The sequence below is a fragment of the Nomascus leucogenys genome, unplaced genomic scaffold, assembly GCF_006542625.1.
Source record: "Nomascus leucogenys isolate Asia unplaced genomic scaffold, Asia_NLE_v1 Super-Scaffold_249, whole genome shotgun sequence".
NCBI classification, from domain to species: Eukaryota; Metazoa; Chordata; class Mammalia; order Primates; family Hylobatidae; genus Nomascus; species Nomascus leucogenys.
The window spans coordinates 2,778,600-2,806,412 of NW_022095768.1; the positions used below are offsets into that span (position 1 = coordinate 2,778,600).

The 27,813-nt window shown below is 51.4% G+C and overlaps 1 protein-coding gene across 6 annotated transcripts in view; it reads right to left on the reverse strand.

The window, feature by feature from the left end:
• RHBDL3 (rhomboid like 3) overlaps window positions 1-27,813 on the reverse strand; it is a 60,454-nt gene that overhangs the window by 18,635 nt on the left and 14,006 nt on the right. For 4 of the 6 annotated variants that reach the window (XM_030807941.1, XM_030807940.1, XM_030807944.1 and 1 more), the window contains 5 exons: window positions 23,013-23,171; window positions 18,739-18,963; window positions 13,047-13,195; window positions 9,310-9,422; window positions 1,779-1,879 (listed from right to left, as the gene is read on the reverse strand). In XM_030807941.1, coding sequence (XP_030663801.1) covers window positions 1,779-1,879; window positions 9,310-9,422; window positions 13,047-13,195; window positions 18,739-18,963; window positions 23,013-23,171 — 747 coding nt within the window. The remainder of the gene's footprint in view (window positions 1-1,778; window positions 1,880-9,309; window positions 9,423-13,046; window positions 13,196-18,738; window positions 18,964-23,012; window positions 23,172-27,813) is intronic. The other 2 variants (XM_030807943.1, XM_030807945.1) reach the window with 2 other exon arrangements.

The window sequence follows — 27,813 nt, forward strand, 5'->3', positions numbered from 1 at the left end:
AATAGATAAGTAAGACCTGGAGGCTCCCAGGCCAGCAGAGGGATTGGGCAGGGTTAGCCACTGACTCCTCCATCAGCCTTCAGCCTTCAGACTGCCTCCAAAAAAAGGATTTTGATATCCTCTAAGACTATCAGATCCCAATTTCTGGCCTTCAAGGCTTTGTCTAGTCTGACCCCATCCTGGCCTCTTCTGTCAGGAGAAGGAAATTAAATTTACATTTATATAGGTGGTTATTTGTACTTTATTTCATTTACCATTCCATTTCTTTTCTTTTTTTTTTTTTTTTAATTGAGACAGGGTCTCACTCTGTTGCCCAGGCTGGTGTGCAGTGGTGCAATCTCTGCTCACTGTAACCTCTGCTTCCCAGGCTCAACTGATTCTCCAGCCACAGCCTCTGGAATAGCTGGGACTATAGCCATGCACCACCGTGCCCTGCTAATTCTTGTATTTTTTATAGAGATGGAGTTTCACCATGTTGCCTGGCCTGGTCTTGAACTCCTGAGCTCAATGCAATCTGCCCACCTCAGCCTCTCAAAGTGCTGGGATTACAGTCCTGAGCCACTGTGCCCAGCTCCCATTCCATTTCACAGATGTAGAAAGTGAGGTGCAAAGCAGTTAAGTAATTTGCCCAGAGTGTAGCAGGGATTTAGACCTAGGCTGACTGGCTCCACAGACCGTGTTCTTCACTATCACACTGTACTACCTTTCAGGAAAAGGCAGAGGGTGAGAAATGGAGTGGTGCCCCCCTCCCATGACAGACTGGTCATGGGACAGGGGAACAACTCTTTTTTTTTGAGACGGAGTCTTGCTCTGTCACCCGGGATGGAGTGCAGTGGTGAGATCTCGACTCACTGCAACCTCCGCCTCCCGGGTTCAAGCAATTCTCTTGCCTCAGCCTCCCGAGTAGCTCGGACTACAGGAGCACGCCACCACACCCAGCTAATTCTGGTATTTTTTTAGTAGAGACGGGGTTTCACCATGTTGGCCAGGATGGTCTTGATCTCTTGACCTCATGATCCGCCTGCCTCGGCCTCCCAAAGTGCTGGGATTACGGGCGTGAGCCACTGTGCCTGGCCGGGAAACAACTCTTGAGTGGTTGTCAGGAGATATGGGTTCAAGCCCTAATTTTGCCACAAACTTGACTGTGACTTTGGACAAGTCACTTAACCTCTCACAGCCTCCTTTCCTATTTGAGAATTTTGATGAGATAATCTCTAAGGCCCTTTTACTTTTAACAATCTATGATAAATAAGCAATTCCAATGGCCATATATGCTAGTGACCAAATTTTTTTTTTTTTTTTGAGACAGAGTCTCGCTCTGTCACCCAGGCTGGAGTGCAGTGGCGTGATCTGGGCTCACTGCAAGCTCCACCTCCCGGGTTCACGCCATTCTCCTGCCTCAGCCTCCCGAGTAGCTGGGACTACAGGTGTCCGCCACCACGCCTGGCTAATTTTTTGTATTTTTAGTAGAGACGGAGTTTCACTGCATTAGCCAGGATGGTACCAAATGTTAACTCTTTAATGTCGGTGAATGGGAAAGAGGCAGAAGGGGCAGATGGGCGTGGTCCTAGGCCAAGCCGTGACTGGAGAAAATAGGAATCGCATCAGGAAGGCACCCATTTGAAATGGGCCTGCAGAGTGTGAGGAGTGTGTGAGAACTCTGCTCCATGTCAGGTGTGCCTGGTTTTTGGTGAGCCAGCTCCAGTGGGTTAATACTCAGGCCCAGTGACGGCAGAGGACAGGGCCAGAAAGACACATTGAGAACGGGAGGTGCTCACCATGACGATGTTGGCCAGATGGGCAGAGACGAGAGCATACACCCCTCCAGAAGAGCCCACGACTGGAGCGGTCATGTCAGCCACAGACACCGCCAAGGACCCTAGTACAGAAAGACAGCGAGAATTCTCAGGAATGTGGGACTCGGCTCACCCACCCCAGCCCCAGGCCTTGGATTCTGCAGGCTGCGTGCTAAGACTCCAGAGCAAGATGCTCCACCTCTTCCTCCTTTGAGTCCATGTTGCCTGAGAGCTTCCCCTCCTCTCCCCTCCCCCTCCCTCCCTCCCTTCCTTCCTTTCTCTTTCTTTCTTTTTTTCTTTTTTGAGACAAGGTCTAACTCTGTCACTTAGGCTGGAGTGCAGTGGCACGATCAGCTCACTACAGCCTTGACCCCCAGGCTCAAGTGATCCTCCTGCCCCAGCTTCCCAAGTAGCTGGAACTACAGTCGTGTGCCACAACGCCCAGCTAATTTTTGTATTTTTCTTTGTAGAGACAGACTCTTACTATGTTGCCCAGGCTGGTCTCAAATTCCTGGACTCAAGCAATCCTCTTGCCTCAGCCTCCCAAAGTTCTGGGGTTACAGGTGTGAGCCACAGAGCCCTGCCTCCAATGCATTTCTTAGAGGATTAATTTCTGGCTGAAAGAATCATTTGATTCTTTGACTCAAAGAGGGAAGTGTCCTGCCCAAAGTAAAATTCAGACTTCTATCTGGATTATCTGCCTCTCAATCCAACGTCTGCCTGACATGGTGCTATGTCAGGGTTCTGGAACCATAACAAAAATAGTAGCAGTAGTTACTGCAGAAACAGCTGCCACCTAGGTGACACGGATACCAAGCAAACATTTTACAGACTTTCTTCCCTTCAATCCTCAAGACAGCCCTCTGAGGCAGGGACCAGTAGCCTCATTCCTGAGATGAGGAGACTGAGCCCAGAGTCTCCTGGAAGGAAGTGCTGGAACCTGGATTTGCATCTGGGTCTGCCTGATGCAAAACCCACCCGTGTTCTTGACCAAAGCCCGCACCCTTGGCCTCTCTAGCAGCCACACCCCAAACTGGCTCAGAGGTTAACCTCCACCTTCTTCCATCTCTCCCTCTGTTCAACAGCATCTAGAAAACTGCTTAGGGTTACGTCCACCCTTCCTTCAGCCCAGCTAAATCACAAAAGGCCAACAGCATCACTCAAGTGGGGCTCCTTTGGAGGAAACATGTCCTTGAAAAGTCACAGGGAAGAGAGAGAGATGATGTCATACCCTCTGGGGGAAAGGAAGGGTATGCGAGGCTTGGTCTGGGGGATGACAAACTTGTCCTGGGAGGGAAGCTGAGCAAAGAGAAGAGGGGAAATTTATTGTTCTGGTCTCATTTAAGTGTGATCAATGCTTTGGCTTCCAAGGGAGGACATGGGAGACTAAAAATAACTAGGAGGTAGAGCCCAGGGCTCAGAGGATGAGAGGTGGCTGGCCTGGGTGAGTGTGCAGAAATTACCACTGGAAAATGCCCAGGGGCTCAAGAGCCAATTAGCTGTTGGAGAAAGGAGGGACAGGCAGAAAGCCAGATTCTGCAGGCTCTATGGGGTACAAGATCCACAGGCTTAGGAAGAGGCTGGGCCCAGCCCAGCAACGACAGCACCCAAGGACCTGGCAGCAGAGCCCCCGATAAACTCCTCTACCTCCCCTGCCGCCACCTCCATCAAGGCCTCCCCTACTCACTGAGATCCTTCAAGAAAGAGAGTCCCCACAACCAATTCTTGGTCTCAAGGGGGATGTAATCTCTCAGAAAAAAAAAAAAAAAAAAAAACCTGTCATGAACGGAGGACTCCCAAGTCCTCCTCCTCTCCCAGGGCAACTATAAATCTTTCATGCCTTCCCTCTGGCTTTAATTAGGTATTGATCTATTGTCAGATAACTTTTTTTTGCTTTTGCTTTTTTCACTGCTTAGCCACAGGGTCAGCCATATATAACAGGAAAGAAAAATCCCAGGGTGGCAAACAAACAGGAAGCAGGATCTGCATGACAAAGGTTTCCCACGCTCTCCTGGTGGGGCTGTCTGCGAAGGCTGCATTGCAGGGCTGCAATGAGGGCTGGCTGCCCAAGCTGCTCCCTCATTAATCACCTTTTGGACAGAGGAAGCCCCAGCCTCCCTAGGATGGCCTCTCTTCTCAGAGCAGGTCTGTACAAACTGGCCCAGAGTCCACTCCCTCGCCCCTGCCCCAGCACAGTCCACCAAGGCAGAGCCGCCCCAGGGCAGCCCCAGGCAGGGACGGGCCCCTGCCAGGGTCAAGCTGGTACACACTGACCTTTCCCTCACCCTATCCACAGCTCAGAGTCCTGACCCTAGGGTCAGGGGTCAGCGTGGGATTGTGGCAGGAGTATGGAAGGGGCCTGGTCAGCTAGCTGTGTGACCTTTGGGCATAGTCCCTGAATTCTTTGGGCTTCAGTTTTCTTTCACGTCTATAAAATGAGGTCTAAGGCTTTCCGACTTTTGAGCAGCAAAACTCTCTTCAAAGGAAACCTTTCAGGGATGCCCTAACCCATGGAGCAGAACACAGGCAGCAGCTCCGGCTAAGTGGGGATGGGGCCTAGAGAACAGTTTGCCAGTGCTGGAGGGGACCTCCCTGGTTCCTTCCAGATCAGAAATTCAGTGACCTGAGTCTTGGCCTAAGATCCAGGGGCTGCGGCTCGGGTCCCGGTTCTGGAACCTCAAAGGTAATGGCCTGAATCCACCTGCCCCCATTGGTGATATAAAGACTTTTGGGCCAGGTGTGGTGGCTCACCCCTTATGTAATCCCAGCACTTTGGGAGGCTGAGACAGGCAGATCACCTGAGGTCAGGAGTTCGAGACCAACCTGGCCAACATGGTGAAACCCCATTGCTACTGAAAAAAAAAAAAAATACACAAATTAGCTGGACATGGTGGCGCACGCATATAGCCCCCCAGCTACTCGGAATGCTGAGGCACGAGAATCGCTTGAACCTAGGAGGCAGAGGTTGCAGTGAGCCGAGATCGCGCCACTACACTCCAGCCTGGATGACAGAGCAAGGCTTCATCTCAAAAAAAAAACCCAAAAAACAAAAAAAAGCAAAGACTTTCAAGTGACTGCAGGTGAGGCCTGGACTAGAGCAACTGGGAGAGACCAAAGACAGACATGGGGCTGTGTACACATAAACACAGTAATAAAGGCCCTCCCCGGGCAGGAAGTGTGGGCCAGGGAGGAATCCCCTCAAGAGCTCTGAACAATCCTAACAGGTACAGGCAGATAAGACCAGTGTGAATTCCACAGAGGTCATGGGGGCAGAGGACTAGGAGAGAATGGCAAACTGGAGTGACATGCCACACCTCTGCAGAGAGGCAAACCATGGGCCTTAGTTCTCATCAGGATTACAAATTCTGTATCCTGCACCCCAAAATTCCAAGTTCATGCCAGCACACAGATAAACTGGCAACTTTGCCATAAGGTACAGCTGTGATAATTTTAGCCCATAAAATTTTAAAGCAGGTGTTCTTCAACATCTTCTTTGGCCTTAAAAAAATACAGGCCGGGCGCGGTGGCTCACACTTGTAATCCCAGCACTTTGGGAGGCCGAGGCGCGCGGATCACAAGGTCAGGAGATCGAGACCACGGTGAAACCCCATCTCTACTAAAAATACAAAAAAATTAGCCGGCCGAGGTGGCGGGCGCCTGTAGTCCCAGCTACTCAGAGAGGCTGAGGCAGGAGAATGGCATGAACCTGGGAGGCAGAGCTTGCAGTGAGCCGAGATTGCGCCACTGCACTCCAGCCTGGGCGACAGAGCGAGACTCTGTCTCAAAAAAAAAAAAAAAATCCAAATAAAAATTGGCAGAACATTTATCTTTAAGTAATGTAACTTTATTTACGTATCTTTCCTTTTTTTTTTTTTTTTTTTGAGACGGAGTTTCACTCGTTGCCCAGGCTGGGGTGCAATGATGAGATTTCTGCTCACTGCAACCACCGCCTCCTGGGTTCAGGCAATTCTCCTGCCTCAGCTTCCCGAGTAGCTGGGATTACAGGTGCCTGCCATCATGCCTGGCTAATTTTTGTATTTTCAGTAGAGACAGGGTTTCACCATGTTGGCCAGGCTGGTCTCAAACTCCCCATCTCATGTGATCCGCTCGCCTCGGCCTCCCAAAGTGCTAGGGTTACAGGTGTGAGCCACCACGCCCGCCGACTTTCCTTTATTCTATAAATATTTATTGCCTAACATGTGCCAAGGCCTGTGCTAGGCCCTGGGGATGCACACGTGGTTAGTAATCTATATAATCTATAATATAAGATTGGTGATATTGATTTTTTTTTTTTTGGTAGAGATGGGGGTCTCACTATGTTGCCTAGGCTGGTCTTGAACTCCTGGCCACAAGCAATCCCCTCACCTCAGCCTCTCAAAGTGCTGGGATTACAGGAGTGAGCCACTTTGCCCGGCCCAAGATACCAGTTTTTAAAATACCTACATTGTGTGCCATATAATTGCTAGCCATAAGTGATTTTCACATTGGCCTCAAGCGTTGGTTAGAAAGAAGCACAGGGGGCTGCCGGGTGCAGTGGCTCACGTCTGTAATCCCAGCACTTTGGGAGGCCAAGGCGGGTGGATCATGAGGTCAGGAGTTCAATACTAACCTGGCCAAGATGGTGAAACCCCGTCTCTACTAAAAATACAAAAAAATTAGCCGGGCGCGGTGGTGGGTGCCTGCAATCCCAGATATTCAGGAGGCTGAGGCAGAGAACTGCTTGAATGCAAGAGGCGGAGGTTGCAGTGAGCTGAGATCATGCCACTGCACTCCAGACTGGGTGACAGAGTGAGATTCTGTCTCAAAAAAAAAAAAAAAAAAAAGAAAGAAAGAAGCACAGGGCTTGGGAAGGGCTCCTTCCTAATTCTAGGACTTTTCCGGTAAGCAAATCTGCAAGTCATTTCACCTCCCTGGGCTGCCTGTAAAATGGGAGTGATAGTACCCATCATACAGGACAGCAGTGATGAGTATAGCACCCACGATCATCCGCAAACCCCTCATCATATGCCTGGAGCATGTATATGCCCCATAGAGGTTAGCTCTCCTCGTTACAAAGTGGGTTGGAAACACTTTCACTGGGAAGGAATTAGAGAGTAAGGCTGCCAGACATCTATTAAGGTCGCCTTTGTTTTTTTTCTCTCTTTCTTTTTTGAGACAGGGTGTTGCTCTGTCACCCAGGCTGGAGTGCAGTGGTGTTATCACAGCTCACTGCAGCCTTGGACTCCTGGGCTCAAGTGATCCTCCTGCATCAGCCTCCCAAGTAGCTGGGACTACAGGCCTACACCACCATGCCCGGCTAATTTTTTAAAAAGTTTTTTGTAGAGACAGGGTCTCCCTATGTTGCTCAGCCTGGCCTCGAACTCTTGGGCTCAAGCGATCCTCCTGCCTTGACCTCCCAAAGTGTTGGGATTACAGGTGTGAGCTACTGCACCTGGTCTGCCTTGGTTTCTGACAATAAATTAACTGCAAAAAGGACAAGGACCACCTTTTGGTTCTCGTCATACTATTATAGTGGTTGAGATCACAGCCTTGGGGGTCAGACCCTGCCCAGCTCCATCACTTTCTAGCTGTGTCTTCTTGGGCAAGCCACTTAGCCGTCTAAACCTTGGTTTCCATATCTGTGCTGGGGGAAAGTAACAGTGCCCACCTCGTAGCATTGCTGTGTGGATGAATTACGGCCTGCATATGGTAGGCACTGATAACTGCCACCCGTCCAATCTAGGGCTGGCTGGCTGTAAACCAGCTCCCCTCTCAGAGGAGAGCTTGGGAGGACAGGAAAGGGTAGACAGCAGAGGCAGATCAATCAACTCAATCATGGAGATCAATGACATGTGTGGTGACCAAAGTGCCCTCTGGTCTTAATCAATGACTCAGACAGAACAGTGCATGCCATGTGCTCAATGATACAGCCCTACATGCTCACATTCAGGTGATGAGCTCTGCTTCTGTCTGAATCTTCCCACTCTGCACTGGTGTCACTGGGGAGGTGACACCTACACTGTCTCCCCACTGCATGTCACCTGGTTTGGGTGAGGTCTGAGTCCGTTTGAATCCCATTTTTGTCTTCTAGGTTATTGGCATTCCCATCTAATTGAATACGAACTGCAAATGTTATTCATGTCTTCCCTGTTCCTTGCTATTTAACATCTGGGTCTCTGGGTATTGAGGTATGGAAAATGGGGCTATCAATCCTCAGATGTCAGGATTAGGGGGTGTGTGGGTGGCTGAACAAGTCTGGCACTTAGAGATGCTCATTAGCCCTTTGTTCAAGGACACGGTGAGCCTTGGATTCTGGGAGGGGCTTGCAGGGGTGCTGTCCAAGGTGGCCAATGATTTTAACCTCAGCACATACAGGAGCGAAGGAGACGGTGCAGGGTGAATCTCCCAGGCCAAGCGTTCATCATGCACTAGCAGACCAGCCTCGTGTGGGTGGGGTGGGACCCTTCCTCTTTGATTTCTGAAACCACTTCAGTTACTCCCAGGGTCCCTGCCTGCCTGTTGTTTACAAGGCTGACGCTGCCCAGCTCTCCTGATGACAACTTTAATACCACTCAGAAAGGATTAAGATCTTACTTAAACATACACACAAAGCTCCCTTGGGCACAGCTGTCAAGCTGAAGAGCTGAGGCGGCAAACCTTGTTAAAAAAAAAAAAAAAAAAAAAAAAAAAAAACAGCCAGCAATAAAGTTGGAGACATCACGAGGGAGATCCTCATGTTCAGAGGCCTGGCTGGCAGACTCTTCCTGCAGAAATCCACGCTCTCCCCGGCTCACTTCACCCACCTCACCTCCCACTGGGGAGGGGGCAGAAGGTGGAAGGCTCACTGGAAGTCACTCTGGCCACTATCCATGAAGGATGGTCACTGGCCACACGTGTGCCCAGTCAGCTGGAGGCCCAGATGCCTTCAGATGGAGCCAGGGCTCACTGCCTCTTAGGCCAGACTCCCTGTCAGCAGTGGGTTAGGCAAGGGGACTGCAGTTGGTCTGGGTAGCAGCCAGTTCTCTTTCTGGGGACAGGTGCTACGTGGCCAGGGTGGTACCTGGGTCCACTCACCCCTTTGATTCCCCTGTGGGGATCTCACTGTGCCCTTGCAGTTTTCGGAGCACTGTTGTTCCATCTGTTGCCTTACTCACTCCGCCCTCCTAGCAACCCTACAGGCAGATCTCATTAGTTCCCTCTTAAAGCTTGACATGGCCAAAAGAGGTTAGGAAATTTCCCCAAGCTCAGAGAGCTACCACATGGTGGTGTGGGACCGAGAGTCAGTTGGCCAGCCTGTCCCAAATCCAGTGCTCTCCTCTCCCGTCCTGCCACACACCTCCCTCTCCGGGCAGCAGTCCCCTCTCCAGCCTTATGGGGAGGTGGGTGTGCCTGGAGGACAGCCCGGTAAGTCAGGAGCCTTGGAGATGAGGATCTTCTGTGTGTTCTGGAAGCCTGGGGCTTGCCCCACCCCACAGGGTCTCCCACCCCACCCTGGGGCAGTGTGCCTTTGTGGACACAGGGCCTACCTGCCTACCTGCCACAACACCGGCCACGTAGACAAGCCCAATTCGGGTGGCTCCGTGCACCATCTCCAGGGGCACCCCCACCAGCAGCTGCAGCACCACATTGAGTCCCAGGTGTTCTATCCTGTGACAGAGAGACCACACTCACTCATTCATCTATTCATTCATTCATTCAACAAACACCTGCATCCCCCAAGATGCCAGGGATCCAGCAGTGAACAAGACCACCTCTGCCTTTGAGGAGCTCATGGTCTAGAGGAAGGAATGACAATTCAGACAGACCATCTTGGAAAGAGTGTTCCTTCCAGATGGGACAGGAACACATGTGCAAGGCCTGGGCGGTGACTGGCAGCATTTCACTTGGCACAGTGAGACAGACTAACCACAGTCAAGATCCAGCAGCTAGGCTGGGCACAGTGGCCCACGCCCGTAAGCCCAACATTTTGAGAGGCCAGGGTGTGAGGACCACTTGAACCCAGGAGTTCAAGATCAGTCTAGGCAACATAGTGAGACCCCATCTCTAAAAAAAGAAAAAAAAGATCCAGCAACTCCATCAGTTAACATGTGAAAAACCAAGGCTCAGAGATAGTGACCAGCCACAGTTAGTGGCCACACTGAGACAACAGTTCAGGTCTCCAATCTGCCTGAGCTGTTCCATTCACTGGGCCATGTGGTCATTCTGGCTCTCTTTGTTTTTTGTTTGTTTGTTTCTGTTTTGTTTTGCTTTTTGAGATGGAGTCTTGCTCTGTCAACTAGGCTGGAATGCAAGTGGCATGATCTCAGCTCACTGCAACCTCTGCCTCCTGGGTTCAAGCGATTCTCCTGTCTCAGCCTCCCAAGTAGTTGGGATTACAGGCCACCATGCCCGGCTAATTTTTGTATTTTTAGTAGAGATGGGGTTTCACCATGTTGGGCAGGCTGGTCTCGAACTCCTGACCTCAAGTGATCCACTCACCTCGGCCTCTCAAAGTGTTGGAATTACAGGCATGAGCCATTGTGCCTGGCCATGTTCTGGCTCTATTTGTAAGAGCTACAGATGTTAGCTGGGCGTGGTGGCTCATGCCTGTAATCCTAGCACTGTGGGAGGCCCAGACAGGTGGATCACCTGAGGTCAGGAGTTTGAGACCAGCCTGGCCAGCGTGGTGAAACCCCGTCTTTACTAAAAATACAAAAATTAGTCAGGCATCGTGGCAGACGCCTGTACTCCCAGCTACTAGGGAAGCTGAGGCTGGCAGGTGCCTGTAATCCCAGCTACTCAGGAAGCTGAGGCAGGAGAATAGCTTGAACCCGGGAGGTGGAGGATGCAGTGAGCTGAGATCACACCATTGCACTCCAGCCTGGGCAAAAGAGCGAGATTCCTTCTCAAAAAAAAAAAATAAATAAAAATAAATAAATAAAATAAAATAAAATAAAAAAGAGCTACGGATGTTTACAGAAAAATATGTTCTCAAAACAAGTATAGGCATTAAAGATACATCTTATAACTTCATAATTCACAGCTTTCCCTTAAAGTCTCATAAGGGAGGTTTCTCTTTACTGGTATAAGAAGAGACCTAGGCCAGGTGCGGTGGCTCAAGCCTGTAATCCCAGCACTTTGGGAGGCTGAGGTGGGCGGATCACGATGTCAGGAGTTCAAGATCAACCTGGCCAATATGGTGAAACCCTGTCTCTACTAAAAATACAAAAATTAGCTGGGAATGGTGGCATGCACCTGTAGTCCCAGCTACTCGGGGGCTGAGGCAGGAGAATCGCTTGAACCCAGGAGGTGGAGGCCACAGTGAGCCAAGATCGCACCACTGCACTCTAGCCTGGGTGACAGAGTGAGACTCCACCTCAAAAAAAAAAAAAAAAAAAAAAAAAAAAAGAGACCTATTCTGCTCCAAAACCCTCAGGACTAGGATATGGGATCTCAGGTTTTCTGTTTTTTTGTTTTTTTTTTTTGAGATAGAGTCTCTCTCTGTCGTCCAGGCTGGAGTGCGGTGGTGTGATCTCAGCTCACTGCAAGCTCCGCCAACTGGGTTCACGCCATTCTCCTGCCTCAGCCTCCCAAGTAGGTGGGATTACAGGCGCCCGCCACCAGGCCTGGCTAATTTTTTTGTATTTTTTAGTAGAGACGGGGTTTCACGGTGTTAGCCAGGATAGTCTTGATCTCCTGACCTCGTGATCCGCCTGCCTTGGCCTCCCAAAGTGCTGGGATTACAGGCGTGAGCCACCGCGCCCGGCTGGACCCCAGGTTTTCTGACCCTGTGAACGTCTTTCTCCCTATACTACCTGTGACTAGATCTTGCTGCTAAAATTGTGGGCTATCTAGCTGTGTGCATGTTACCAGAAAAGATTGTAACATGACTATTACTAAATCAATCGGGCGCTTCCAACTTTATACAGCACTTTAACACCCACTGTCTCATTTAAATTGAGCTGACATCCCCTGGGAAGCTCCCGGGACAGGGCTCAGATGCCCCCAACTCACTGCTTTTGGCTCTAGGAGGCGGAGGATGGAGCAGGGAGGCTTTGGCTATTCTCCTTCCTCACCCTGAGGCACCAAGAGAGGTCAGGGGGCAGTCCTGGAAAGAAGGCAGACAGTCCCAACCCACGTGCAGCCACTGGCTTAGGATGCCTGGGCAAGGAAGCCCCCGTGTCTGTTGTCACCCCTGGCTCATGAGTGGATGTGAGTGAAGCATGACAGCCGTCCTGCTGCTCCTTAGCCCTGTAAGATCGAAGCCTGGGGCAAGCCAGACAAGGTAAGTAGCGTGTACCAATGGTCCTCTTTGGCCCGAGCAAAGGCATTCATTCAGGTCTCTTCACCCGAAAGCGCCCTCCCCCGCAGGTGCAGCCAATTCGGGATTAGCTCTTGCACCTGCTTTAGAGGCTAAGGGGAAGGGAGGCTCATGGGACAACTCCCTCTTGGCCATTGTGGGTCTTTCTGCTGAGCAATGGGAATTATGGTGTCATTGGGGCCAGAGTCACCCCCTTCCCAGTTCCCACTCCAGGGCCAGGCACCCCCACGATTTTCCCCAGGCTAACTGTGAGCTCCTTCACTTCTCTGGAGAGGCTACAGAAGAGAAGACACCACAGAGCCCTGGTGTCTGGGGTCTCTCCTCTCCCATCAAAGTGCTTCTACCATATAAAAGCCTCCAGACTGCTCTTCAAGCGATATGGACCTGGGTGGTCACCTGGCCAGCTGGTAGGCCCTTATCATGAAGTGGGAGGCACCAGTGAGAAGTGATTGTGCTCCAGCCCCAAAACAGGCTACAGGGCTCTATAAACAGAAACTATAATTATCGCCAGAGTTCCTCAAGAAGACCCTCTATATGTATGGAGAACACACTGGGAGGAACTCACACACACAGTGAGGGCACTCACACACAGTTCTGGACAATAAATCTGGTGGCTTGACATCCCTTTTTGCTCTAGTGGCCAAAGCAAAAGCTCTAGGAAACCACTAGGAAGCACTAGAATAAATTTTCAAGCCACCTCTAGCAAGTACATAGAATCAAATGCTGTATATGTGTGTGCTGTACTCACTGCTGGCTTTTAGCATTTTCCTTCTTATATATTTTTCCCTTTCCCATTCACTCTCAATAATTTACTTGTATATTTTGGTATTAAATGAGTTTCAAGCAGCCATCCCAAATCCTGTGTCCAAATAGATAAAAATAAACTAAAAACTATATTTCAATCCAGGCTATCTTGACCACTTATTTTTCTGCAGGGTCTTTTGACAGAGCAAAAGAAGACAGGTACTCACCCTGCATGCATGAAGATGTATGTCAGGTAGCGCCAAGCCTGTGCTCGCAGCTGTGGGTGGTAAACCAGGGAGTTCTTCAAGTAACGTGGATGAGTTACCTGCAGTACAAATTGACCTAGCGACACCCCATTGTAGAGGAAAAAGGCAACCTGGACAGAACAGAGAGAGTCTGTTACTAGGTGCACACTGCCCAGGAAACTTCCTGCTGTGCTGACTAGCACTGGGAGTCCCTACAGGAAGTTATCAACTGAATTTTTTTTTTTTTTTTGAGATGGAGTTTCGCTCGTTGTCCAGGCTGGAGTGCAATGGCACAATCTCGGCTCACGGCAACCTCCACCTCCTGGGTTCAAGCGATTCTCCTGCCTCAGCCTCCTGAGTAGCTGGGATTACAGGCATGTGCCACCACGCCTGGCTAGTTTTGTATTTTTTAGTAGAGATGGGGTTTCTCCATGTTGGTCAAGCTGGTCTCGAACTCCCAACCTCAGGTGATCCGCCCGCCTTGGCCTCCCAAAGTGCTAGGATTACAGGCGTGAGCCACCGCGCCTGGTCTCAGCTGGGCTTTTAACCACCCCTCACCCACTTCTGTTTGCTTATTTTGTGTCAAATGGCCACAACATGGTCCCGGGGTCTCTTTGCCCACACTTCCTCCGTGCTAAGCAGAAAGGATTTGGAGGATTTTGAACTTAAATTCCAGTAATAACTCACGCACCCACTTGGGAGATGACGAATTCCACATAGGTTGATTTCTTAAAAAACTATAGTGAAATAAACATAAAATTTACCATCTTAATCAATTTTTCAGGTCTTTTTTTGAGACACGGTCTTGCTCTGTTGCCCAGGCTGGAGTGCAATGATACAATCTTGGCTCACTGCAATCTCCACCTCCCAGGTTCAAGCGATTATCCTAACTCAGCCTCCCAAGTTTCCGGGATTACAGGAGTACAACACCACGCCTGGCTGATTTTTGAATTTTTAGTAGAGATGGGGTTTCACCAGGTTGGGGTTTCACCATGTCCTAACCTCATGTGACCTGCCCACCTCAGCCTCCCAAAGTGCTGGGATTACAGGCACGAGCCACTGCGCCTGACCTTAATCAGTTCAGTGGCATTAAATGACATTCATGTTGCTGTGCTACCATCACTACTATCCATCCACAGAACTCTTCATTTGCAAAACTGAAACTCTGTACCCACTGAACGATGACGCCCCACCGCCTCCTCCCTCCAGCCCCTGGCAACCACCATTCTACTTTCTGTGTCCATGAATTTGACTACTCTAGCTACCTCATATAAGTGGAATCATACAGTATTTGTCTTTTTGTGTCTGGCTTATTTCACTTGGTATAATATTTTCAAGGTTCATCCATGTTGTAGCATGTGTCAGAATGATCCCCCTTTTTTTGAGACAGGATCTCACTCTGTTGCCCTGGCTAGGGTGCAGTGGGGCAATCTCAGCTTGCAACTTCTACCTCCCGGCTGGTCTTGAACTCCTGGGCTCAAGCGATCCTCCTGCCTCCTCAAGTGCTGAGATTATAGGCGTGAGCCACTGCACCTAGCCTTCCCTTCCTTTTTTTTTTTTTTTTTTTTGAGATGGAGTCTCGCTCTGTTGCCCAGGCTGGAGTGCAGTGGCATGATCTCAGCTCACTGCAACCTCTGCCTCCCGGGTTCAAGCAATTCTCCTGCCTCAGCTTCCCAAGTAGCTGGGATTAGATGTGTGCCACCATGCCCAGCTAATTTTTGTATTTTTAGTAGAGACAGGGTTTCACCATGTTAACCAGGCCGGTCTCGAACTCCCGACCTCAGGTGATCCACCTTCCTCGGCCTCCCAAAGTGCTGGTATTACCGGTGTGAGCCACCGCACCTGCCCTCCACTATAAACACAGACCACGTTTTGTTTCTCCATTCACCTACTGATGGACACTCACGTTGCTTGTATCTTTTGACTACTGTGAATAGTGCTATTATGAATATGGGTGTATCAGTATCTCTTCCAGTCCCTTTCAATTCTTTTGGGATATATTCAGAAGTGGAATTGCTGGATCATATGGTAATTCTATGTTTAATTTTTTGAGGAAATGCCAGACTGTTTTCCATAGCAGCTGCACCATTTTACTTTCCCACCAACAGTGCACAAGGGCTCCAATTTCTCCACATTCTCACCAACATTCCACAGAAGTTGATTTTGCACACGTGACTGAAGCATACTTGTTTAATCTCTAAAACGGTATTTATCTTGACTCTTTTTTTTTTTTCTGGGACTCCTTCTAAAATGTATCATTTACATCCCTGTGTTCTTAATCAGGGCATATGCATAACTGTTTAAGAATATCTCAGGTATGGGCTGGGTGCAGTGGCTCACGCCTGTAATCCCAGCACTTTGGGAGGCCGAGGTGGGCAGATCACGAGGTCAGGAGTTTGAGACCAGACTGACCAACGTGGTGGAACCCCATCTCTACTAAAAATACGAAAATTAGCTGGGCATGGCGGCAGGCACCTGTAACCCCAGCTACTCAGGAGGCTGAGGCAGGAGAATCGCTTGAACCCAGGAGGCGGAGGTTGCAGTGAGCCAAGATTGTGCCATGGCATTCCAGCCTGGGTGACAGAGGGAGACTCCGTCTAAAAAAAAAAAAAAGAAAAAAAAAAGGAATATCTCGGGTATTGATCTGGGCTATAAGAGTGATTCTTTTGGCCGGGCACGGTGGCTCAAGCCTGTAATCCTAGCACTTTGGGAGGCCGACGCGGTGGATCATGAGGTCAGGAGATCGAGACCATCCTGGCTAACACCGTGAAACCTCGTCTCTACTAAATATACAAAAAATTAGCTGGGCATTGTGGCGGGCGCCTGTAGTCCCAGATACTTGAGAGGCTGAGGCAGGAGAATGGCGTGAACCCGGGAGGAGGAGCTTGCAGTGAGCGGAGATCCCGCCATTGCACTCCAGCCTGGGGGACAGAGCTAGACTCCGTCTCAAAAAAAAAAAAAAAGTGATTTTTTCTCCAGCAACCCCAGGAAGATGGCATTTTTTGTTTTTGTTTTTGTTTTGAAATAAGAGTCTTGTTCTGCCACCCAGGCTGGAGTGCAGTGCACTGCACAGTCTCGGCTCACTGCAACCTCTGCCTCCTGAGTTCAAGCAAGTCTTATGTCTCAGCCTCCTGAGTAGCTGGGATTATAGGCACCCGCCACGACGCACGACTAATTTTTGTATTTTTAGTAGAGATGGGGTTTCACCATGTTGCCCAGGCTGGTCTTGAACTCCTAACCTCAAGTGATCCGCCCACCTCAGCCTTTGAAAGTGCTGGGATTACAGGTGTAAGCCACCACGTCCAGCCAAGCCCCCAAATTCTTGTATTTTCTTTTCTTTTTTTTTTTTTTTTTGAGACAGGGTCTCGCTCTGTCACTCAGGCTGGAGTGCTGTGGCATGGACACAGCTCACTACAGCCTCGACCTCCTGGGCTGAAGCGATCCTCTTGCCTCAGCCTCCCATGTAGCTAGGACCACAGGCATGCACCACCATGCCTGGCTAATTTTTTGATTTTTTGTAGAGACAGAGTCTCACATTGTTGTCCAGACTCGTCTTGGACTCCTGGGCTCCAGAGATCCTCCCACCCTGACCTCCCAAAGTGCTGGCATTACAGGTGTGAGCCACCGCACTCAGCCAATTCTTACTCAGCCAATTCTTGTATTTCTTTTTTTTTTTTGAGACAGAGTCTCGCTTTCTTGCCCAGGCTGGAGTGCAGTGGCACGATCTCCGCTCACTGCAAGCTCTGCCTCCTGGGTTCACACCATTCTCCTGCCTCAGCCTCCGGAGTAGCTGGGACCACAGGCGCCCGCCACCACGCCCGGCTAATTTTTTGTATTTTTATTAGAGACGGGGTTTCACCGAGTTAGACCAGGATGGTCTCGATCTCCTGACCTCGTGATCCGCCCGCCTTGGCGTCCCAAAGTGCTGGGATTACAGGCGTGAACCACGGCGCCCGGCCCAATTCTTGTATTTCTTTAAGATTCAGGTCTGCTTTAAACTTTTCTTTTGTCACTTCCTTCACTGCCAGGCTGTCGGCTACTGTTTCCTATTGCTTGCTGGTAGTGGACCCCTTTGTTGCTTCGCACCATGTCCCTCCTATTTTCTATTCATTATGAAATCCGAAAGCCAGGTTACCAGAACTGTATAGAAGACAAAAGCCTTGGGCGTTATAGCCCGAGGGCTTTAAGATCATTATTTCAGCTATTTGAGCACTTCCCAGTTTCTTCTAGATTGGTGGTTCAGGTTTACATAGCTGAGGTTCATCTGAACCAATCTGGACACAAAATCGCTCCTCTTGATCAACCTGGGCAAACTGAATTCTCTGGCCCTCAGTTTCTTTATCTGGAAATGGGTACCGATACCTAGACTTCCAGAGTAGCCATGAGGTTTAAAAGTGATAAACTATCCACAAAGAGCCAGCCCCCTGCCCGGCACACACTTAGAGAAGGAAGCTATAATTAGTGTGGGGTTAAAATCTTCTGGGCTCAGCCTGGGAATGGCTTAGGCCCCTGGTAGCTGTATTCTCCTGGGCTCTCTGAGGAGCCATTCTGTCCACCTAATACCATGAGGGTGGCCTGGCTGCAAATCCTGCTTCCAAGGCATCTCGTTATTATTGGGCCTCAAATAGAAGTTAATAAATAGACCAACACAGTAAGCGTTTGAAGAACGAGTCCAAGAATATCTCAGAAAAATCGCAACTTCAACATGTACTTGGATGAAGCCATAACAACAAACGGGAATGCTGGCCTGCAGACCAGATATTCTGACTTAGAAAAAAAGAAGGATGCCGTGAAGCTTAACGATCCTGCCGTTTGATTAGGCAGGAACTTTACCAGAACATATGCAGAGGCGGTAATTAGGCCCGTGGCTTTGGAAGAGAAACAGCGGAGATCATAAAATCCCAAAGTGAAGCCAAGCATCCCTTCAGAAGCTGGAGCTGGGGTGGGCTGCACAGGTTCTTGAGTGGAAGAGCCAACAGAACTGAGTTTTATCACACATGGGCACCAACACAGCAAGGGGTACCTTTGGATTCTGTTGCATAAGCAGTAGAATTTAGCATAACAACAGGCACAGAGGATTCCCTAAGGGGAGAATGTTCTTTAAAAATGTTAAGCCCATATTTACCTGTTCACACTCCCTCCCAGATGTGTTTGTGTGATGCTTTTGTGTTCAGAAAGCACCAGTAGCCATTCTCTCACTTTAAATAAAGGTGTCCTGGGAGAGGGAGGGCAGGTCTGGTTATTTCTGATTTTCAGGCGGGAAAATGGAGCAAATGACTGGTCCACATTACCCACCTAGGGAGGAACTAAATAAACTGGCTTTAATGAGTTAGCCTGGCTAGATCTCCCAAGTCAATGAACTTATGACATCATTTTTGTTGCTGTTGTTTTGGGGTGGGTGGGGGCCAGTGGTCCTATGGGGATTTGGCTGTAGTAAGTATTGTTTGAAGTAATAATCTTTGGAATATCTCTTTGCAGTCCAGGGTTACAACACTGGTAGGCACTGCAACAGAGTCTGATTTGCGATACAACTATTATTTGATCCTCAACCATTGCCCTTCAACGGAGAAGAAATGTCCCTCTTCCCCCATGATCTGTGTCATCCTCTTGGCTCCTCTCCCCATACCCGCCACCCCCCAAGACAGAGCAACCCCCTCCCCACCCTTGTCCTTGCCTCCAGCAGCGTGACTGTGATCATGAACCAGGGTGGGGGGCAGCAGGTGTAGCTGTCGTAGTACCACTTGCGGTCAATTTCCCGGGGCAGGGTCTCATAGGCCACGTGGCGGATGAGTCGCTGCGAGAGGCTCAGCCCCTTCTCCTCCAGCAGGGCCTTGCTGCTTAGCCTGCGGTTGCCCTGCAGGATGGCTTGGCGGAAGCTGTTGGAACGCTTGTTGCTCATCTGTGCAGGAAATGGAGTGGGGAGAGGGTCAGAGCTGGGGCCCAGCGAAGCTCCCCACCCATTTCCCAGCCAGCATGTTCCTTGCACCAGGCCTGACCCTGCATTTCCCTTTCTCCTATAATAGTTAATAAGAGGCAACATTCACCAAGGTCTTGTTAGCCGCCAGGGGTTATTCTCAGCCCTTCACATCTTTTGGCTCATTTGATGATCACCGGTCTTCCCGTTAGATAAGGACTATTAACATCCCCATTCTACTGGATTAGGAAACTGAGACACAGAGAGCTTTAGGAATCCATCAAGTTCACACCCAGTAAGCCTCCAGAGCCCGTATTTGTGTTCACTATAACTTCCTTCATCCACTCACTCATCATCCGTCCATCATAATTTACTGAGCAACTACTAAGTGTCAGGCTCATTACCAGGCACAGGGAGGGATACAGTGGTGCTCAAGACAGATCAGTAACCAGCAATCACAGTTCAGAGTGATGGCTGCTGTGGGAGCACACAAGAGGGAGCCCAATCCAGTCCCAGGGAGGTCAGAGGTCAAGGAAGGCTTCCTGGAGGAGGTGAAGCCTGAGGGAGAATCAAAGGATGAACAGGAGGTAGCACCCTCAGACACACTAGCCTGGGAAGAGGCAGGCAGCCCTGGGTTAGATGGGTTTGCAGAGAGGCTCCCAGAGCCAAAACCCAAGCTGTGCCTGGGGAAGGTCACCACTCCCGAGGGCCTTCACAGGACCTGGATTGCCCAGCAAGCCCAAGGACTGGCTGCAGAGCCCCACCTGGGGACCAGCTCTATCCTCAGCAGCCTGAAGCTTCCCTGACACACACTGGGTAGAGCTCTGGCAGCCTCACCCAGTGGTCAGCCTGACTCGGAGACTGGAGGTGGCCTTGCTGACTCCTGGCCTCCCAAGGCCTCTGTTACCTCCCACGTGCCTTCCAAGGCCAACTCTAGACCCTTCTTACGGGGAGAAATCCTAGAGATATGGCTCTCCCAACCCCACACCTCAGCTGTCCCTGTGTTTGCTGGTGTGGGGATTATCAATGTATTCCTGGGACTCTCGGCCCAGCAGTGGACATCAGGCTAAACCCGAAGGCAGGAACCCAGTGGGCTGGTGAGGTGAACCAGGCCAGACCATGGCACAGGGGTTGTAGGCCCTGTCAGAGGGCAGATGGCTGGGGAGGATATAGGTTCAGACCAGGCCAGGTGCTGTGAACTTCCATCTATAGGGTCCCCCCACCTCGCATTCCTGAGCTCTGCCGTCTCTCACAGTCAAAATCTAGCTTAAAGCTCGCCCCCTCCAGCAGGCCGTCCCAGATGAACCTTTTCCAACCATTCTCTATCCCCATTCTCTCCATGCCTACAAAGCTTGGATCTAGTTCTTCTCAATGGCCCAGGAGCTCTGTAAATGTAGGCCAGGGTTAGGCGCCTTGTGCACATTGTGAGGCCAAGACAGGATCACGATGTCAGATTATTTTGTGGCCACTCTTACCTGCCTCTCTCCCAGTCCCTGAGGCTGCACCTGCACAGGGGTGTGCACAGCACACACACACACACACACACACAGACACACACACACACACACACGGCTCAGAGGCCCTGAAGACCCGTGGTGGGAGCTGGCTCAGCAGCAGTACACACTCACCATCCACCTGCGTCCCTCACATGCCCAGTGCTGTGCTGGGCACAGTTGTGACCATGGTCCCAGGCCTCATGGAGCTTACAAGGGGAGACAGAAGTGTAAAAACAGCAAAAGAGGGTGCCATCATAGTTATTTGGCACCCCGTATTATTCTGACGTTACAAATATGAGGACTGAAGCTTGGAGACGGTGAGTAGTTTCCCCAGGTACTCATACTTAGTAAACCACAGAGTCAGGATTCGAATACGGAACTGCCTGACTCCACAGTCCATGCCAGCCCATACGGAGCTGTTGTGCCAATCAGATAAAGGAGCCTCTTCTTCTGGATGGGTGCACCCATGCCAGGCCTTGGTGGGCAAAGTCCAGGCCAGATTTCGGTCTCCATCATCTCTCAGCTAGGCACCATCGTACAGTATACAACCTGCACACTCATACACGACTACCCGGGCTGCTGGGCTGTAATGCAGTGCGGCGGTCTGTACTACGAGGCCTGGGCAAGGCACTGTGGGAGCTCTGAAAAAGGCTGACTCGCTCTGCCTGGATTGGGCAGGTAAAGGCTCACAAAGGATGCAGAGGAGTTTATCTGGTGGAAGAACATTAAGAGACATCAAAAATATTCAAATACTTTATTTGATCCCTGCAACAACCTAAAGAGAGGATCCTTTGGATCCATTTTACAAATGGGAAAAGGCAGGCTCAGAGGCCCTTTCCCAGTGAGCGGCAGAGGCAGAGCCAGACCAGGACCCAGGTTTGCTAGACTCCAGGTCCTCAGCTCTCTGCCCTACTCAGAGCTTCCCCTCTGGTGAGTCCCTTCTTTGCCTGCTCTCCAGGGCAGCCCTGCTCATACAGATCCAGTGCAGAATTTGAACAGAGAAATCCCAGAAATCCCAGCAGTAACAAGAAACTTGCTGTCCTGAGCTCACACAGAGGCTCCATTGACCCCTGGCTGGAGAGAAGCCACTCCTGGGCCCCACGTGCCCTACTCTGCCCTATGACCCAGCAGGGCATCTTGCAGCAAACACACAGGTGCTGGGGCTGGGAATGTGGATGAGCCTGGGCAGGCTCGAATCTTTGGCCTGGTCTTTGGTGGCACTGCTGGGTTCCAAGTCACAGGACTCACCCTCACTACTTATCCTATGAATCCTCACTGTCCCCCTCCCCTGCTCAGCTCAGCTCTGTCCCTTGCCCTCCACGAGGTCTGCTCCCTGGGTCCACTCTGAACAGCAGTCGATTCCTCCACTCCTAAAAACCCCACAGCAGCTCCCTGCAATCACGCCAACCCTTGGACCAAGGCTGGACCTCAGCCAAGAGGCTGTTGAAACATCTCCCCTGCCTGGGCATCCACATCAGAGCGCTCATGTGGCACAATGACAGGCTCCAGTGGTGGCGGCTCCCCCATCACTGGTGCCTTTGAATTCTAGGAGCCTGGGGCGCTTCACACAAGTCATTTCACTCTCGCACCCTCCATGGGTGACATGAAGAGAGGTGACCAGCTCCATCTCACCAATAGGGAAACCCAGCAAAAACTTTGGGTCTTATTTTCAACCTGCTTGTTCACCCCGCTTTTCTACTGATGTCGCCTGCATCCCATGGTGAGTGAAATACCGCCTGCTTAACCCCACTGAACCCCAGTCCACAGCAGCCCCTGAAATAGCGCAGCACTAACCCTCAGTGAGGGGAAGTCTCTGCTCCGAGATACAGGCCGCTGGGCAGGATCCACGGGCCTCTCTTCTCCAGCCTCTTTGGCAGCCCAGGGCATCTGCTGAGCAGATCTGCTGAGCTCTGGCTCTACCACGTGCTGCACTGACCCTCCCGGCCCCCACTCCCTTCTCCTACTACCAAGACCCTACCTACTCGCAGCCCTTCATTTTGGTGGAACTGACCCCACTCTCAGCTACAGGGGTGGGGCAATGATTGGTTTAACTCAATCTACCCATCCTACTGACCCAATCTAGGCCAATGAGAGGGAGAAAATACCAGACCTTGTGCAAGAGCTACCCCAAGAAGGATCTCTCTCTCTCTCTCCTCTCTCTCTTCCCTCCCCTCCTCTTCTCTCTCTCCCCTCCCCTCCTCTTCTCTCTCTCCCTCCCTCTCTCCCTCCCTTCTGCAAGGTGCAGCCTGAGGGTATGAGGGCTGGAACAGCTGCAGCCACTTTGCTGCCACTTTGCTGCCACAATGGAAGGGTCTGAAATTGCCAGGTGCAATTCAGGATGGGCTGACACTGCGGAGGGCAGAGCCTAGAGACAAAGAGAAGATGAGTCCTTGGTGGCACCCTTTCACCTGCAGAAGCCTGGACTTTTTCAATGCTGCAGGCCAACAGATCCTTTGAATTGCCTAAATCCTTTAAATGTGTGGAAGCCACAACCCTCAAACAGGTCCCTCCCAGTACCAAGGGCCCCAGAGCACTCACTAGGCTGACAAAATCCTGGTAGCAGATCTGCCCATCCGCATGGCTGTCGGCAAGAGCCAGGAGTACCTCCCTTTTGTGCGGGTCCAGCTTGGAGCTGTGGCTCTCCAGAAGACTCCGGAACTTGCCTGTGCTGATGTAGCCTGTGTTCCCAGGGTCAAACTGAGGGAAAAGCAGACAGCAGCAGGGTCAGCAGGGCACCACCTCCTCTTCACACTGATGTGGGTGCCCTGATCTCCACCACTATTCACTGGCTTTAGTCCCCAGCCCCTGGCAAACAGAGGCTCAGCCAGTGTCTGGGAGGTTTCCAAGGACCCCTCTGGGAAACAGCTAAATAGGAATGACAATCACTTAAAGTCCTGGAAGACCTACAGACCTTCAGGATCACCCAATCCAACCATCTCGTGTGGATAAGGAAACTGAGGCTCAGAGAGGTTAAACTGCCTCCTCTCACCATGGAGACGGAAGTGCAAATGAAAAGGCAATGAGTGGAGGAAGATGAGAAACTTCTGGGGCCTGGGACAGGGGAAAGGGCAACAGGAGAAGGACGTTTCAGCTGCGACTGGCAAAGGGAAAGGGAACTGGGCCAGAGGGACTCCAGGGGGGATGCCAGAGGGCCCCGGAGAGCAAGAAGCAAGGACTGCCTTGCAAGTCCTTCTGCCCCTGGCCGCCCTCCCATGGCCCCTCCCACACACCCAGGCAGGGAGGATTGGGGCTCCCCAGAGACACTCTGCTTTGTGGTTTTTGTACTGTTTTGGGGGGTGTTTGTGCGCGCACATGAGTATGAGTGCACATCTGTGTTTTACACCGTGCTCTTCCATCGTTTGCAGCTTTGCACCACGTGGGTCCCTGTGCCTGGGATTCCCTTTCTTCCTTCATCTCCCTGGAAGACTCCGACTCACCCTTCCTGACTACTCAGATGTGCCCTTCTCTTGGAAGGCTCCCCTCAGGCATGGCCTGTTCTCACTGCACCCTCTGTTCTGTCCAGACCTCTGGGCCTCCAGCCCACACTGGTGTCTGTCTGCTTTTGCCTCCTCCTTGGACCGCGGCGCCTCGCAGGTTGGCATCACAACTTATCCCCGGTACTTAGCACACAGCCTGGCATTATCAGCACTCAATCAAGATTTGGTGGATGAATAAATAGTGGGTGTTCAGATGAACAGACAGGCACTGATTTTCCATGAAAAGCCTCATCAGTTCAGTTAGAAAAGGCAGGATCGGGCCAGGCGCGGTGGCTCAAGCCTGTAATCCCAGCACTTTGGGAGGCCAAGGCGGGCGGATCACAAGGTCAGGAGATCGAGACCATCCTGGCTAACACGGTGAAACCCCGTCTCTACTAAAAATACAAAAAATTAGCTGGGCGTGGTGGCGGGCACCTGTAGTCCCAGCTACTCGGGAGACTGAGGCAGGACAATGGCGTGAACCCGGGAGGCGAAGCTTGCAGTGAGCCAATATCGCACCACTGCACTCCAGCCTGGGCGACAGAGTGAGACTCCATCTCAAAAAAAAAAAACAAGAAAAGGCAGGATCTTAGTCACCTCTCCCAGAGAAGACCTTATCATTTCTATCCCTTTCCTCACGGAGCCCACCCAATGCCCACGGCAACACTTTTAACACCAAGCATCTCCTGGATGCCAGGAGTTTTCCTGTTCACAAGGTGCTTCCCTACATAAGACTCCACTGCATCCTGAAGATGCAGCTGTGAGTTGTTTAAAAAGCAAACAGACATTGAGGGTGTATGTGTGTGCATGACAAGGGAGTCCGGAATACCAAAACCATGTTTTCGCCTTTTCTAGATGGTCAATGAAGGCTATTTTAGGAAAGTGGATTCTGTGTGTAGCATTTCTTTTTTTTTTTTTTTTTGAGACGGAGTCTTGCTCTGTCGCCCAGGCTGGAGTGCAGTGGCGCGATCTCGGCTCACTGCAAGCTCCGCGTCCCGGGTTCACGCCATTCTCCTGCCTCAGCCTCTCCGAGTAGCTGGGACTACAGGCGCCCGCCACCACGCCTGGCTAATTTTTTGTATTTTTAGTAGAGACGGGGTTTCACCGTGGTCTCGATCTCCTGACCTCGTGATCCGCCCGCCTCGGCCTCCCAAAGTGCTGGGATTACAAGCGTGAGCCACCGCGCCCGGCCTTGTGTGTAGCATTTCTGAGAAAATCAAAGAGCAACAGTCAGGAGTCCCAGTCATGGGCTATTTCAATTCTCCACAGAAGGCCGGGCGCAGTGGCTCACACCTGTGATCCCAGCACTTTGGAAGGCCAAGGCGAGTGGATCACGAGGTCAGGAGATCGAGATCGTCCTGGCTAACACGGTGAAACCCCGTCTCTAATAAAAACACAAAAAATTGGCCAGGCGTGGTTGCAGGCACCTGTAGTCCCAGCCACTTGGGAGGCTGAGGCAGGAGAATGGCCTGAACCTGGGAGGCGGAGCTTGCAGTGAGCCCGGATCGTGCCACTGCACTCCAGCCTGGGCGACAGAGCAAGACTCCGTCTTAAAAAAAAAAAAAAAAAATCTCCACAGAATTCAAGAAAGGACATCTCCAATGAGGTCTATTGTTTTTTGTTTTAGACAATATCTCGCTCTGTCACCCAGGCTGGGGTGAAGCGGTGCCATCATAGCTCACTGAAGCCTCGACCTCCTGGGCTCAAGAAATCCTCCCACCTCAGCCTCTCAAGTAGCTGGGACCACAGTTGTGTGCCACCACAACCAGCTAATTTTTAAATTATTTACGTTGCCCAGACTGGTCTTGAACTCCTGGGCTTAAGCGATCCTCCTGCCTCAGCTTCCCAAAGTACTGGGATTACAGGCATGAGCTACCACGCCTGGTCCCGAGGCATATTTTAAAATCTGTATATCTCCCACCTTCAAGCCAAAATGCCAAGTTTCATGGATGACATCTGTTTGGTTCACAACATCAAGTATTTCAGGAAACTCACCTACTCGTTGCTCAGTAAAAATCTTGAAGAATAAAAACACCTAATATTTGCTGAGTGTTTTCATGGAGCCAAATACTGTTTAAGCACCTTATGCATCTAATGTCTTTGACTCCTACACAACCTTATGTAGCAGATCCTATCCATGTCCCCAGATTACAGATGAGGAAATAGAGGCACAGAAAAGTTAGCACGGAGAGGTGAAGCGATTTGCTCGGCAAGCAGCAGAGCCAGGATTCCACCTCCAGGAAGCCGAGCACTCCTCGAAGCCATGGCCAGGTGCCACTGACTTCCAGCTCCAGGGACTGCTCTGATGCCCAGGAACAAAATTTAAGGACCAAAGAGGTGAGTGCGGGCCCAGGAGAGGAAGGGGCTCCAGGAGTCTCACAGCCCTACCATAGGCAGAGATTTTTAAATCAGGAAACAGCCCCGGACAGCAAAAGCTCCGACCTCCTTCATTGCTCAGCTAAGGAAATGGACCCTGGAGAGGGAATGTGGCAACCGCAGCCAGGGAGGGTCTGTTTCCTTGGTGCCTGGGACCTCTCCCATCTCTACAAGCCACCTGTGCCAACCCCTACTCCATCACAGGGTCTCACTAGCCTGGCCCTCCTGTGCTGGGTGGACACATAGGGGGCGGGGTGCGGGCTGAGAAGGAGCAGGTGGAGTCCTGGGAAGCCCCCCAGTGGGAGCTGCAGGGGGGCCATTGGTCTGCAGCACAGCTTGTGCAGTCTCTCCTGCCTGGGCCTGGGGGAGGGAGCTCAGTGGCTTTGCGTGCCCTGGGAGCAAGCACCAATCCCCTCCTAGGGGCTGCCTCCCAGGCTGGGGAGGGCAGTGGGGTGGGGGTGCGGTGGGGGTGCTGGGATCAGGCTCCAGACAAAGAGCCACCTGCTCTCCCCCTCAATCTCCTCCTCCAGCGCTCCCTGCTGTTGTCCTAGTGACATGGTTGCCCTGTGGCTCCTCAAGCCCCCACCCCCCACCAGGGCCTGCCTGCCCTGCCCCGAGCATAGTAACAGGCTCCAGGCTCCAGACAGCAGAGAACAAGCTGGAAACAGGCCGAGCCTCGGTTCTCTGCCAAAACTCTACCTTTCATGGCAGGGCCAGACAGGCCAGACAATGGGGGGTCACCGCTACCCTAATAATGAGGCCTTGGGGATGCCCGGAGGACGGCTGGGGCAGGGGGAGGGAGAGGCAGCAATGGGCCGGCTGCCTGGGCTCCATGAATGCACAGGACACCTTTCAACCCCCACCCCCACCCCCAGGAAGATGACAGCAAGGGCAGGTGCTGACAGTGGGTATGGGGCGTGGAGGGGAGAGAAAGGGAGGCAAAGGGAGAAAGAGACAGAGAGAGCCAGAGAGAGCGTGAGTGCCCAGGAAGCAGGAGAGAGGTACATCCCATTGCCCCAGAAGGAAGCTGGGAGCTTCTAACAGAGGCTGCATCCCTCACTCAGGGGTAGCAAGGAACAAGGCAAACCTCATGCTTGTCTCCACCACTAACCAGGGTTTGTATAGTTTACAGTAAACTCCCAAGCCACAACTACCTCATTACAAAGTGGGCTACCTTCCTCTCGCAGGGCAGCAGCTCACCAGGGCCTGGGCTTGGAGGCCAGACCAGCTTCCCTTGCTGCAAAGCTGGGAGCATCCTACTGTGAGGGAGGTGTGGCCCACCCTCTCTGGGCACATATCCTACCCTTCCTCCTCCTTCACAGCCTGCTTAAGGAGGATTGGGATCATTAGGCAGATCCAAACTGTGGTTTGGAGCTTTCGGGAAAACAAGCCCCATCAATGCAATTTCCTTGTTAATACCGTGCCGCTGGTCCTGAAGCTCCCCTCCGCCAGGCACTGTGCCCCAGATTCACCCACTTTGGTAGTGA